This window comes from Caenorhabditis elegans, chromosome IV, assembly GCF_000002985.6.
Source record: "Caenorhabditis elegans chromosome IV".
NCBI lineage: Eukaryota > Metazoa > Nematoda > Chromadorea > Rhabditida > Rhabditidae > Caenorhabditis > Caenorhabditis elegans.
Genome location: NC_003282.8, coordinates 1,867,327 through 1,880,867, shown reverse-complemented (window position 1 = coordinate 1,880,867; position 13,541 = coordinate 1,867,327). Strand labels below are relative to the sequence as shown.

The following is a 13,541-nucleotide window of genomic DNA, read 5'->3' as shown; positions in this document are numbered from 1 at the left end:
TACAATATTCAATGAATTTCCAGTCAACCAAATTCCATACATTGATTGTCGATAATGGTGTTTTATGACCTCAAAATTCACCATTTGACTATATTTTTTAAACAGCCAGCTTCTGTGGAGTTTTCACGAAATATTGTTTAAAATTACTTTTTTTTTTTAAATAAAGTAATTAAAAAATTTTTTCAGATTTTCTTGAAAACAAAAATTCCATCTTCGATTGCCGTCTACCTCTAGTTTTCTGAATCTATTGCATTCGATTTAAATGCGAATCTTCTTTCTTGTTCGTATCAATAATTCATTCCACGAAAAAAAACACATAGAAAAGAATCAAAAATATAGAATCGAGACATAAGAGAGAGAGCAAAGAAAAAAAAGTATGTATAGTTCAATTTCGAATGATTGGATTTTAGATAGAAATGAAAATAGAGATATATCAGTATTAGGGGGGGATTAGAAAATAATAATATTACCTGGTGGTGGTGTAGTTTGCCGAGTTTTCTCTCGGACTTTTTTGTTGGGAAACTAAAAAATGGTGTTAGACTGAAAATGAGGAACTGAGAAAAAAGAGGAGGAGGGGGTGAATATATGAAAATTCGAGAATACTAAAATAGTGGCGGTAGAGTTTCAAAAAATCATAGAGAAACCGGAAAAGATCACATAGAATCTCAGTGAACATGGTGGAAAAAGAACAAGAAAACGGGGGGAAAATCTCTGGAAAATTTGAAATTTATTTGGCGGGCGAGACGGGCGGCGGCGGTACACTAACCGAACATAATGAGGAGAGGTGATATATATATATACACAGAAAAAAAAAACTAATACAGAGTGAACACTGAAAATCGACTGAAAATTATGAAAATTTGGGCGGTTTTGGTGGGGTGAGAATGAGCACAAAACGACGGAGCAGCAGAAGAGCAAGATCGGACGCCTAGAATCCCTCATCCCATCCGGAAAACTCGTCTGGTGGAACATCATTATCTGGTGGATAATTGTCGAAATTCGTCACGTCTGCTGGGTTGGACACCTGGAAAATGGAAGTTTTTGAGGGGTTTTTTAAGAGTGGAAGTTTGCGATTTTTGGCCCTAAAAACTGATAGAAATTTAAATTTTCGAGTTAAAAACCATTTTTTAACTTGAAAATTTTATATTTTCATGGCGAAAATCGATCGCTTTTTACAGGTTTTTACTATAAAGATGTGAGGAAAATCCTTTCCGTATTACCAAGGCATGAAGTTTTGCGATTTTCGCCGCGTTAAAATAACGGTACCCGGTCTCGACACGACAAATGTTAGTTAAATGGAAAAAGGTGTGCGCCTTTAAAGTGGTGTACTGTACGTGCAATTTTTTTTTCCTTTTTTCATATTTTTTTTCACAATTTGTAGAAAATTTATGTGAAATTACAGTACTCATTAAAGGCGCAAACCTTTTCGAATTTAACAAAACAATGCCGTTTCGAGACCGGGCACCGTATTTATGACGCAAAAATCATTAGACTGTGCAATAGTGCCACGAATTTTGCAGGGGTACTGTAGCCTTTCGTGGTGAGACCCAATAAACTTAAAATTTTCAAAATTCTCGTAAAAATACTGTAAAAATGAACATTTATAGGGGAATCAATGAAACTGAATTTGAAACTAAAAATCACATTTTTAGTCCTTTCCCGAGGTAATTTTCCTAGTTTTTTAGTGATTTTTAGCCAAAAATGTACAATTTTCTTCCTAAAATTAAAAATTCCCAAAATTCCAAATAATATTACTGAAATTCATACTAAAATTGAAGCCGAATTAGGAATAAAACTGAAAATTACAAAGAAAAGTATGGGTGGTTACTGTAGATAACATCAGTTTTCGTGGCGAGACCCAAAAATTCCAAATTTGTCGAAATTATATTCAAATTGAAGGTCTGCGCGAGCTGGATTTGAATTTTTGACAAATTTTAACTGAAACTTTGTCAGAATTGAAAAAAATTGATAAAATATTAAAAGTTTTCGTATAATTTTTTGCGAAATTTTTTAATACCAAATATTGACGATTTCGGATCAAAACACAGTCTCCTCGGCATCGAAAGCGCAGTAGAGGTAGCTTACTGGCGCCTTTCGCGTTTTTGCTTGCGCATTTTGGTGGATTTCTCCGAAATGTAGAAATTGTGTGGCAAATACTCTAGAATTCAAAAATTTAAGCCACCCCCCACCTATGATATTCATCTTCCAGATGAAGAAAATGTTCGCGAGGGTAGGTGATATCATTGCCCGACATCTTGCGAGTTCCGCGCCTGACAATGTTTACCGCGCGTTGAGTGGGCGGAGCTCTCAATTGATTTAAAAAAAAATCCCTACTCCTCTTTCAATTTTTGACGAAATTTTCTATTTTTATGGTCTTTCTTTTCGTTTTGTGCTAATGAACAAAAGTTAAGTTCGAAATCTGCGAACAAAAATTTGTTTCAACGCTAAGAAACGAAGAATTGTATTTCTCAACGGTAAAAAGATTCACTCCTGCGCCAGGCTGCGCCAAGGTGTCAGCAAGTGCGCCCCAGCCCAATTCGACGCCGAGGAGACTGTGCAAACACGTGCTCGCTGGCTGTCTCAAAATTCAAGTTTTCTCGCGGACGAGAAAACTTGAGAAATGTGAGAAAATGGCCTAGAAAATCCTGGAAGGAGAATTCCTCGTCCACAGCCAAAATAGCGTGTGAAAGAAGAGACGCAGACGGCAAAACGGTTATTCTTGGCGTTTTTCACGTCCAGAGAAAAAAGTAGTATCTGCGTCTCTCACGCCCAATGGATAGCGAGAGTTGGCGCCAACGTGAATTCTCAATGAGGCGCGTTTGCTTCAAACTTATGCAAAAGGACAGCCAGCGACCACGTGTGCAAAACAATTGTATTTTTCGGAAAAAAAAAGACTGGTACCCCCCAATACGTTTTTTAATCGATTTTTCAAAAGGAAAATGTGGATCGAAAATCCGAAAAATTTTCCGATTTTTTCCGGAAAAATTCATATCACTACTGATTTTCCCTTGGTCAGCTGTAAATTTTTTAAATCTTCCCAAACAAACCTTCGGCAGAATTGGAGGTTTCAACGTCCTACTTCTCAATCCTTCCCAATCGAATCCCATAAACCACCGATGCTTCCGAATATCATTCACCCCACCACTTCCACTGCCGAGCCGTTCTCCCGGGTTATCCCTGCAGAGCTTCTTCACCAACGCCGTCGCCGTCTTTCCAATCCGACGATTCGGAATCTCCAGTGCGTCTACTCCCTTTAGGATCAATGTATACGTCTTCATAGGATCACTAGCCTGGAACGGTGGCCGTCCGAGCATCAGTTCACAGATATATATTCCAAGAGCCCAATAGTCGGCGGCTTGATCGTGTCCCTTATTGAGAATAATTTCAGGTGACACGTATTCCGGTGTTCCACAGAATGTCCACGTCTTCCTTCCAGACGCGAGTTTCTTTGCGAATCCGAAATCCACAAGTTTCAGATATCCAGTGTTGGCGAGCAGACAGTTTTCGGGCTTCAAATCTCGGTAGACAATATTCTTGCGATGCAGATATTCGAGACCCTCGAGCACGCAGGCCACGTAGAAACGGGCGGTGTAATCGTCAAAGTGTCCTCGATCGCGGAGTGTCGTCCACAGTTCACCGCCAAGGCATACCTCGAGCAGCATGTACACAAACTTTTGATCTCTGAAACAAAATTTTTTTTTTTAAATTTTTTTTCGAGATAAAAAACCGAATTTTTCGCATATTTCGTGGATTTTCAGGCAATGTTTTTTTCAATTTTACCAGTTTTGAGTTTTTTTTTTTGGAAAATTTAAATTTTTACTTTAAATTTTAAATTTTTTTGTCATTTTTACAGAGAATTCGGACAGCTGTTTTTTCGGAAATTTTTTTCATTAAACCTAAGTGTCTAACACTAAAAAAGTGCAAATTTCTCGTTAAAATTGGGGGAAAAAAGTTCATTGCCATTTTCGAGGCGTGGCGTGGCTAAATAGGCCCCGCCTCTTTCATGGACAAAAATTCTTTGAAATTCAAATTTACGACGGAAATTCATAGGGGTTTTTCACTTTTTTCTTTAGAAAAGTGAAAATTTCGCGTTAAAATTGGGGGAAAAAGTTCATTGCCAGTTTCGGGGCGTGGCGTGACTAAATAGGCTCCGCCCCTTTCTAAGGTCAAAAATGCTTCGAAATTCAAATTTCGGAGAGAAAATTTTAGGGATTTTAGTTGGAAAAAGTTTAATGCCCCATTAAAAAATTTTATTCAACATAGAAGCCATTTTTAGGGCGTGGCTAAACAGGCTCCGCCCTTTTCTGAGGTCAAAATTGTCCTAATAGGCTCCGCCCCTATTCAGATCAAAAATGGATGCAAAATTCGAAATTCCTTACAGCAAATCGAACGGCTTTCAATTGGAAAAAATGTTGAAAACCAAAAAATGGGTGAAAAAAATGAGAACCATTTTCGGGGCGTGGTTTAACAGGCTCCGCGCCCCTTTCCAGATCAAAATTGCAGAAAAATTAGAATTTCTGACAAAAAATCATAGCGTTTTTCGATTTTTCAATTGAAAAAAGTTTTCTAGCCAAAAATAAAACTGAACTCCTTTCTTAGGTCAAAATTTAACAGCAAAAACCAAATATTTTTTGATGTATTTTGCTGCTGCAGGCTGTACCTAAAAGTCTTATAAAGCTTGACAATCCAATCAGTTGAAGTTTCCATCATAATATTCCGCTCGGCAAAGATGTGCTCCTGTTGCCGGGTATCAACAATATGCTTCTTCTTCAGAGCCTTCAGCGCAAACGTCTTTGCCTTATCTCCATTTACACAGACAAGTTCAACTCTTCCAAATCCTCCAACTCCAAGTGTCGCTAGCCTCTTCACATTTTTCAGTGTAACCTGTGCAAACTCCTCTCGGAAGTCGTCGACAATCTTCACAGGGCTCGGCGGCTCTCGGACAACTTGAGCCAAACGTTCCTTATCTCCATAGTCTTTTTTAAGGCTTTCAAGATCTCCGATAAGCTTTCCGAATGATTCTCGATCCAAAGTAAGTACTTCAACTCCTGGAGCTTGTGCAATAATATTGGCTGTACGGACCTCCTCGCCGAGCAGTGCACGTTCTCCAAAGAAGTCTCCTTGATTGAGCACACGGATTTCTCGGGGCTCGGTTTCTCCTTCGATTTGTTGGGTGACTTTCACTTGTCCTGAGTTGATTACGAAGAATGCGTCACCCTGTAAACACTTGTCACATTGCATTCCTGCACGGAAAAACGGAAGCGTTTAAAGGAGGACTAACGGTTCGGACGATTTCGAACGTAAAGACTTTTTCAGAAAAAGAAAAAAAAAGCATTTTTCAGAAAAATACTAAAATTTTTGGGCTGAAATTTTGTAGGTAGCAATTCTAATTTCCTGATTAAAAAAAATCCTGAAATAAGTGCTCAAACTTGGAATTTTTTCTGAAAAGAATTTCAAAATTCCTCCAAAATTCGTGCAAAATCTTTTTATTTTTGGCAGAAAATTCCTGAAATGTTATGCTGAAATTGTAATTTTTTGCGTTAAAAACTCGAAAAAATGATAATTTTTCTAAAATGTTCAAATTTGAATGCCTCGAATTTTTGTGAGCAGTTGTTTTCTTATAATCCCAAAAAAATTACTGAAATTAGACCGAAGAATATAGTTTTTTTGTTTAAAAAATCGAAAACGGCGGCGTTTTCTAAAAATTCCCATTAGAAAAAAAGTTATCTAAAATTTCAAATTTTTTTAAATCCTTCAAATTTGAATTTTTCTAAAATTTTCTATTAAATTTTTGAGTTTTCCAGAAATTCTTACAATTTAAAGGAGGACTAACGGTTCGGACGATTTCGAACGTGACAAAGACCCAAAATGAGCTCAAATAAATGAATTTCGTAATGAAATTGCTCAAAATTTTTTAAAAAATGTTTTATGGCGGTTCAAAATTTGGAAAAAATTACACTGATTTTAGCTAAAATCATGAATTTTTCCCATTTTTTCGTGTCACATCTGTCCGAAGTTGGCTTTTTTGGAATTATCGTCCTTTTATTACATATATTGGTAATTAATCTCATTTAATTTCGTTGATTAAGGTACATTTAAAGCCGATAGGTAACCAATTTCGATGATTTTTGGTTACCTATCGGCTTCAACTTCGGACATATGTGACACGGAAAAATGAGAAAAATTCGAGATTTTAGGAAAAGCAGTGTAATTTTTTTTTGAAATTTTGAACCGCCATAAAAAATTTTTGAAAATATTTTGAGCAGTTTCATTACGAAATTCGTTGATTTGAGCTCATTTTGGGTCTATACGTTCAAAATCGTCCGAACCGTTAGTCCTCCTTTAAATTGTAAGAATTTCTGCAAAATTCAAAAATTTAATAGAAAATTTTAGAAAAATTCAAATTTGAAGGATTTTAAAAAATTTGAAATTTTAGATAATTTTTTTTCTAATGGGAATTTTTAGAAAACGCCGCCGTTTTCGATTTTTTAAACAAAAAAACTATATTCTTCGGTCTAATTTCAGTAATTTTTTTGGGATTATAAGAAAACAACTGCACAAAAATTCGAGGCATTCAAATTTGAACATTTTAGAAAATTCTCATTTTTTCGAGTTTTTTACGCAAAAAATTTCAGCATTACATTTCAGGAATTTTCTGCCAAAAATAAAAAGATTTTTGGACGAATTTTGGAGGAATTTTGAAATTCTTAGAAAAAATTCCTTTTTTTTTATTGCTACCTACAAAATTTCAGCCCAAAAATTTTCAGTATTTTTCTGAAAAATTCAAAAAAAAAATCTAACAAATTTCGGAAAAATCTAAATTCGAAAATTTTTCAGAAATTTATAACTTTTCTTGAAGTTTGCATTTTTGCTCAAAAATTAGGGAAATTTTCGCGTTTAATTTTTTTTTCAAAAATTCCAAATTTTAGGACAAAATTGCATAATTTTCCAGTAGTTAATCATTTTTATTTTATTTTTTGTCGAATTTTTTTAACGATTTTCAAGCCAAAAAATCGAATGTTGTTTTAAAAAAAAAAAGTTTAACCTTTCTTTCGATTTTTCAAGCGAAAAATCGAGATTTTCCAAGTTCGATTTTTCTCAAATTTCCAACAAAATAGGACAATTGAAAGTCAAAAAATTCCAAATTTTCATTAATTTTAAGCCCGAAAAATTACCTTTTCACCCTGTCGAATGATATAATGTCCACCATCATAATAGTCCTGATCCATGACGTCGGCCATCTTTGAGATGCGATCTTCCGACAAATTTTGGAAGATTGATACCTGAAAATTGAGAGTTTTAGGCGGTTTTTATAAGGTTTTGGTCGGGATTTTTATGAAAAATTTGACCTTTTGAGGTTAAAAATGACATTTTTTATTAGGGTTTTCAATAGATTTTTGATTAAAACTCACCACATAAACCTTCTTCATTTTTACTCCGATAGCTAGTTAATTAGAGAAATATAATTTCCGTTTTTTCCCGATTTTCGGTCAAAACTTGAACATTTTTCGCCAAAACTGGTGCACAACAATAAGCCATCAGAAAATAGGCCTAAAATGAGCCCGAAAACGATTCGGTGAGCTCCCCGCCGAAAATAGGCGGAGCCTATTCCTCTGTATTACTGTAATTGAGCCGCCCGAACAGACGGCTCGGCGGCCCCCGATTTTTTGTTGATAATTTGGATTATCTCAAACGGGTTCCGCCGCCGCACAAAAAAGAGCAACAGAGCACAGTGAATGAGCTCAAATTAATCATAGTGTGTGTGTGTGTGTGTGCTCAATTTGAAGTCGATTCTTGTGTGATCTACAGTTTAAACCATAATTTATGGAAGTTTTTAGAGGCAATTTAAAAAAAAAAAAAATTATCGCGAAAATCGAAATCAACACGTTTAGAGCTTTCATTTGAGTATAAACATGATTGAATTCCGTAAATTTGGAGAAAAGTTGGGTCTCGCCACGAAATGTCCTGGAGGTTTTCGTGGTGGGACCCAAAAATTTTTCCAATTTTACGCGAATTTCAGAAACTGCTCACCAAGAGCTTTAATTTAAGTATAATCATGACAAGGTTTCTAGGTTTCTTCAAATTTGAAAGTTTGTTGGGTCCCGCCACGAAAATCGCTTTGGAGTAAGTACTGTAGGATTTTCGTGGTAGGACCCCAAAATTTTGTCAAATCGTTTGTCAAAGAGGAGTGTAATCTATTGATAATGAGACTTTTTTATGACGAATTCAAATTTTTTTGAAAATTCCTAATTCGCGTCGAGACCCAAAAAATTATACGTTTCTATATAACAAAGTGTATTGTATTAAATTCAAATTCAGCTCAACAAGAGAGCTTTCGTTTAAGTATAATCATGACTAGGTTTCCTCAATTTTTAAAAGTTTGTTTTTGGGTCCCGCCACGAAAATCTCTCCGGGGGTACTGTAGCTATTCGTGGTGGGACCCAAAATAGTTCAAATTTTGGCAAAATTGGTCAAGAATATGCCTTCATCGCGTTTTTTCTCTCGAATTTCGAACGATTACGTGATTTTTCTTCGTTAAAATCGGCGTTCACAGGGAAAAAAGATTAAAAGTTCATTTGTCATTTGGGGGGATCAATTCACGTGAATTTCACATTTTCAATCACCGAAATCATCGAAAAATCAACAGAAAATTGATTGACGCTAATCATCAAATGACGGGTCGCCGGCGCAAAGATTAACACAAATGATGATACTTTGGGCCTATTTAGACGCATTTTTTGAAATATTTTTTAAAGTCCTAATCGTCGGGCCAGTTTTAGTCTAAATCGGGCCAATTTAGCCCGACTTGGACTTATTTCAAGTTATTCTAGGACGATTTAGAGTAGTTATTATTTGAGTTGATTAAAATAAAAACTTTTTTTTTCTTTTTTAAGGACCAATTCAGTCTCATTTTCAGGCCGTTTTTAGGTGTGGATTGCGGCGCAATTTTCACCACATTTTTTATAGCATTTTCTCGTACCTTTGTCAAGAAATTCATCAACTGCGAGTGACGTTCCATTCCCAATCTCTGTGTAATCATTTGGAATACGGATCGATCCAGCACCCATAATTGTACGTCGGTTAATGCTTGAACTGATGCGGTTCTGCAAAAATTGATTTAAATTTTTGAAAATCCAAAGTTTTTTGGGGAGCTGGTTTTTTCAGCTGGTTTTGAGGGGGTTTTTAAATCTGAAAATGTAGATTTCAAAAAAAAAAATTGAAAAATATGGTTTTTTTCTTAGAAAATTAAGACTTTTCAAGCTTCTGACACCTTTTCTGCAATGTTTAAGAGCGAAAAACTTGAAAATTATTAAATTTTTGTCAGAAAAGTTGCCAAAAATCTGTAAATTTACAGAAAAACCACAGGCTTTCTAGTTTTTTACTAAAACAACTGAGCATATTCAAGCCTTTGACACGTTTCCTACAGATTTAATTGAAATTTGAGAGGATTTTAACGGGAAATCTTTTAAAATTTTCAGATTTTCAACAAAATCGCAGTTATCTCAGTTTATAGTTGCCATTCAACAAGCTTTTTGCCAGATTTGGTAAGCTTTTACAGTGTCAGAAGCTCAAAAAAAAACTCCGTCCACAACCAACTTTTTATGGGATCTCTTGTAAAACAGGTTTCTTGTCGGCTGCTTCTTCCGAACCACTTGCGGCGGCTCAAAATGTATCTCCTCCACATAATAACCATCGTCAACGTTTCGTCGATGCGATTTCAGCGCGACTTGTTGCGCGAGCTCATCAAATTCATACGAAGTCGACGGCTCACGACCCCAAATCATTCGCCGCAGCTTTTCGATGAATTTCGGGTAGGCAGGCGAGATTTGACATGTCGTCGTCGAGCACGTCAGCATTCAAGCCGGGTGGTACTGTATTATGTAAAACTGATATGAAGAAGGAGAAGGAGAAGCCGTAGTAAAAAAGAGAATTTAAAACAAAAAAAAAGAGAAGAAAAACAACCGAATTACCCCCATCAACACAGTGAGACGACGGGTTTTGAGGAATTTTTGCTTGAAAAATTGCAGAAAAATTTCTGAAATTCTTCTGGACGAAGCAAGCCACGAGAAAGGTGTGGAAATGGAAAATGGCGTGGGCGTGGGGGGGGGGGGGAGTGAAACTTTAATTAAATTCCAACTAAAGACTAACTAGGAAAATGAGAAAAGAGAAGAACATAAACAAACAACAGGGTGAGGAACAATGGGACAAAGTTCAACGATGAGAACCTTAAACGTCGACGAGAACCTATCAATAGAGCTTCCTAAACGATTTTAAAAGATCTCAGACGTTCCTAAGAAGGCCTTGGAGAGAAGGATGATATGAAACTGATTAAAACATAATAAATTTAAATATTCTAGGGAGTCCTCAAAAGGTTCTAGGCGATCCTAAGAAGATCACAGGGAGCCTCGGAGATCCGAGAAGAGAACTTCGGAGGGCACTAACAGAACATACGTAGGCTAATAGACAGATCCTAGAGGGCCCTAGGGAATTCGGAAGGATCTTCATAGGATTCGAGTGTATCCTAACATGAGATACGGAACGTCTGAGGTTTTAGAGGAGATCCTTGGGGGAGTCGTAGATTACTAAAACTGTTCAGAGAACTTTTGAGAATCTACAAAGATTATTGGAGGTTTCTAGACGATCCGGGTTCTGTTAAACATATTGAGAGTTCTGTCTATAATCTCTCTAGAGAAGGGGATGGGGAGTTGTAGGCAATATTAGAAAGGAGCTCAGAAAGTCTTGGGTGCTCCAAAAGTTCAGAAACCTCTTAGAAGATCTATATAGATAATCCTAAAAGATCCTAGAGTGAGAAGATCCTTAATAGACTTTAAAGGATCCAGATCATCTTCATCAGCTCATCAGCCGGGGATTATCAAAGAAGTATATAATCTTCAGATATCATAAAAGCTCCTAGAACCTCGTGTGATGCTCAAAAGGGGCCAAATAAAACATGGAGCTTTTAGTAGACTTCAGATCTTAGAAGCCTCAATACAACATTATAGAAGGCTCGAGAGAGAGGCTCAACGAGAATTTACAAGATTCATTAAAATCGTGACAGCTTTCTAGAGACAACTAGAAAACTCAAAACGAGATTGGAGGATCCTCCCGAATTTTCAAAGAATCACGGCGATTACAGACCATCACAACTACTAGCGTAGAATCAGGTAAAGGGGTTCAACACCAGTTTCTTCGAGACCAAATGCGAAAAATCGACAAGAAGATAGGTAAAATGTGATGATGATTAAAAAAGCGTCGGCGGCATGGGAAGAAAAGAATAAAGACTTCTGGGTCAAATGGGCTATGTCGTAATTCATCTACCTTTCCAGCTACTTTAAGGAGGCGGGGAGGAATCAAACTAACGAGAAATATACTTCTCAAAAATCTTTTTTAAATCCTCTTTTTTAAATCTTTTTTAAATATATCTCAGAAGATCTTCTGATCGGGGGTAAAGCCCCCCAACTAAGTCGAGAAAAACTTCAATAACTGAACTTCGCCTTCAAAACGAAATACCAATGACAGAAAAATAGAAAACGGCGGCAGCCAAACAAAGGTGAACTTTTTTCGGAAATCGGTAGTTTTTTTCAAGATTCTTTTTCTCGACACAAAGAGAAATGGAGACATAGGATGAGAGAAATCTTGAATGGCATTGAAATTACTCGAAATGAAGAAGAAGATAAAAAAAACGAATAGAATACGCGGGCATTTTGTAGATCATGAACCCAGATAACACCATACGAGAATTCGTTTGGCAGAAGAAAAGAAGAAGAAGCAAATCTACCATTTTATAAATAACTACTGCTGCAGCTGCTGATACCGAAATGCTGGCTAAATATAACAAAAGTAATCATGCAAACACATTTCCTCAAACAGTTTGTGTGTGTGTGTGTACAATTCGGGTAAGCTGCACCGCACGGCGGGGGGAACCGGTATTTTTCCAACAAATTTTAAACTTTGACGTTCCATAAGATTCTGGGTGGTCTTCGAAAAATGATGCGAAACGTATTTCACAGAATTTTTTTAAAAAAACGCGTCTATATTACTTTTAAAAAAGTACCGACCTTCACGTGGTGTCAGTGGTGCGCTTTGATCTACAAAAAATGCGGGAATTTTTTTCCAGAAAAATTGTGACGTCAGCACGCTCTTAACCATGCGAAATCAGATGAGACGGCTGCGTCTCGCCTCCCGCATTTTTTGAAGATCAAGGCGAAATGGGACTTTTTGACTCTACATGGACCTTCCCAACGGGACCTACCGAAAAGTTCACAAAATTTTTATGACAAAGTCGATTTTCGAAAAAAAGAGCTAAGTTCAACTGAAATCTCAATCTTCTCCAGCGTATAGCCGATTTTTGAAAAAACAGTATTTCCAGTGATTTTTCTGAAAAGTTCAGTGAAAATCTTTGGAAACCTCTGCAGAGCATGGCATAACAAATTATGACGTCACGAACATTTTGCTGATGACGTCACTGATTTAAAAACCACGTGTGATCCAACAGCTACCAGAGATCAGAATACTTAAATGCTCTTTGTGAGGAATTTGAGTAACTTTTTGTCAATTCGAATTACGGTAGGCTACATCATTTCGGGCTCGGAAGCCAAGGGCCTCAAATAGGCCGAAACCCTCGAAAAAAGTTGTTCAAAACACATACAAAAACACGACCAACACATCATCATCACCAAAAAAGGAGAACCATGATTTTGTGTATCAATTCCTTTTCCATCTCATTCTCAACCACCGTATCATTCACATGATAGTTTGTCCTTGAGAGGAATAAGAAGAAGAAAGTGGACATGTAGCTGTGATACTGGTCAAAACTGACGAATTTGATGGTTTAATTTGTGGCAAAAACTTGTAAAATCGACACTTTTTCGAGGTACTCGTCGTCTTTTCGTCGAAGAACGGTATGAAAGATTTGGTGGAAGCTCTTTTTTTTTGAAAGCTGACTGAAAATCTTAAAACAAGCCGTTTCTGGATTCGATTTAATAAATGACATCGGAGAATCATCACGAATGGATCAGAATGCTCATTTTTCGGAAAATACCCCGAAAAATCCCAGATCACGGGGTATTTCGAATTCTCGAATATAGGAAAGTTTGAGATTTTCTTTATTCGAACACGATAGGCCTTAAAAATTTATCAAATGTCCCAAAAAGTGAATAAAATCGTCATTTTTCGAGCTTTAACTCGGGGAAAAGCTCAGATTATCCCGATGTTCAAATTCGACCCATTAGGCAAATGAACTGAAAATCAGGATTTCTCGTAAATTCTCGGAATAAGGGCTCAAAATGCGAATTTCCACTGAAAATCGTCATTTTTCGAGCTTTAACTCGGAAAATCTCAGATTATCCGGTTCTGCAAATCCGAAAAAAAAACATCAAAAAGAAATGAAGCCATCAATGGCAACAAAAACTTATAGCAGGTTCTCTGATAGAGGTGTTCTTCTCGATGATGATGATGATGATGCGAAGAATAAGAGAGGAACCGGTCAAAAATGCGATTATATATACTTTTTCAGAAGACAAAAAAAACAAGAAGACGAC

At 36.5% G+C, this 13,541-nt stretch overlaps 1 protein-coding gene across 8 annotated transcripts in view; it reads right to left on the bottom strand.

The window, feature by feature from the left end:
* Positions 1–271: 271 nt before the first annotated feature.
* Positions 272–13,541, bottom strand: part of egl-4 — a gene marked incomplete at both ends in the record, with an annotated part of 32,526 nt that continues 19,256 nt past the window's right edge. The window contains 5 exons of one of the 8 annotated variants that reach the window (NM_067740.6): positions 272–1,024; positions 3,048–3,681; positions 4,661–5,217; positions 7,176–7,283; positions 8,981–9,104. In NM_067740.6, coding sequence (NP_500141.1) covers positions 929–1,024; positions 3,048–3,681; positions 4,661–5,217; positions 7,176–7,283; positions 8,981–9,104 — 1,519 coding nt within the window. Of the gene's footprint in view, positions 1,025–3,047; positions 3,682–4,660; positions 5,227–7,175; positions 7,284–7,412; positions 7,559–8,980; positions 9,105–9,597; positions 9,858–13,541 lie in introns of those variants that run through there. The other 7 variants (NM_001028052.5, NM_001307521.5, NM_171279.6 and 4 more) reach the window with 7 other exon arrangements.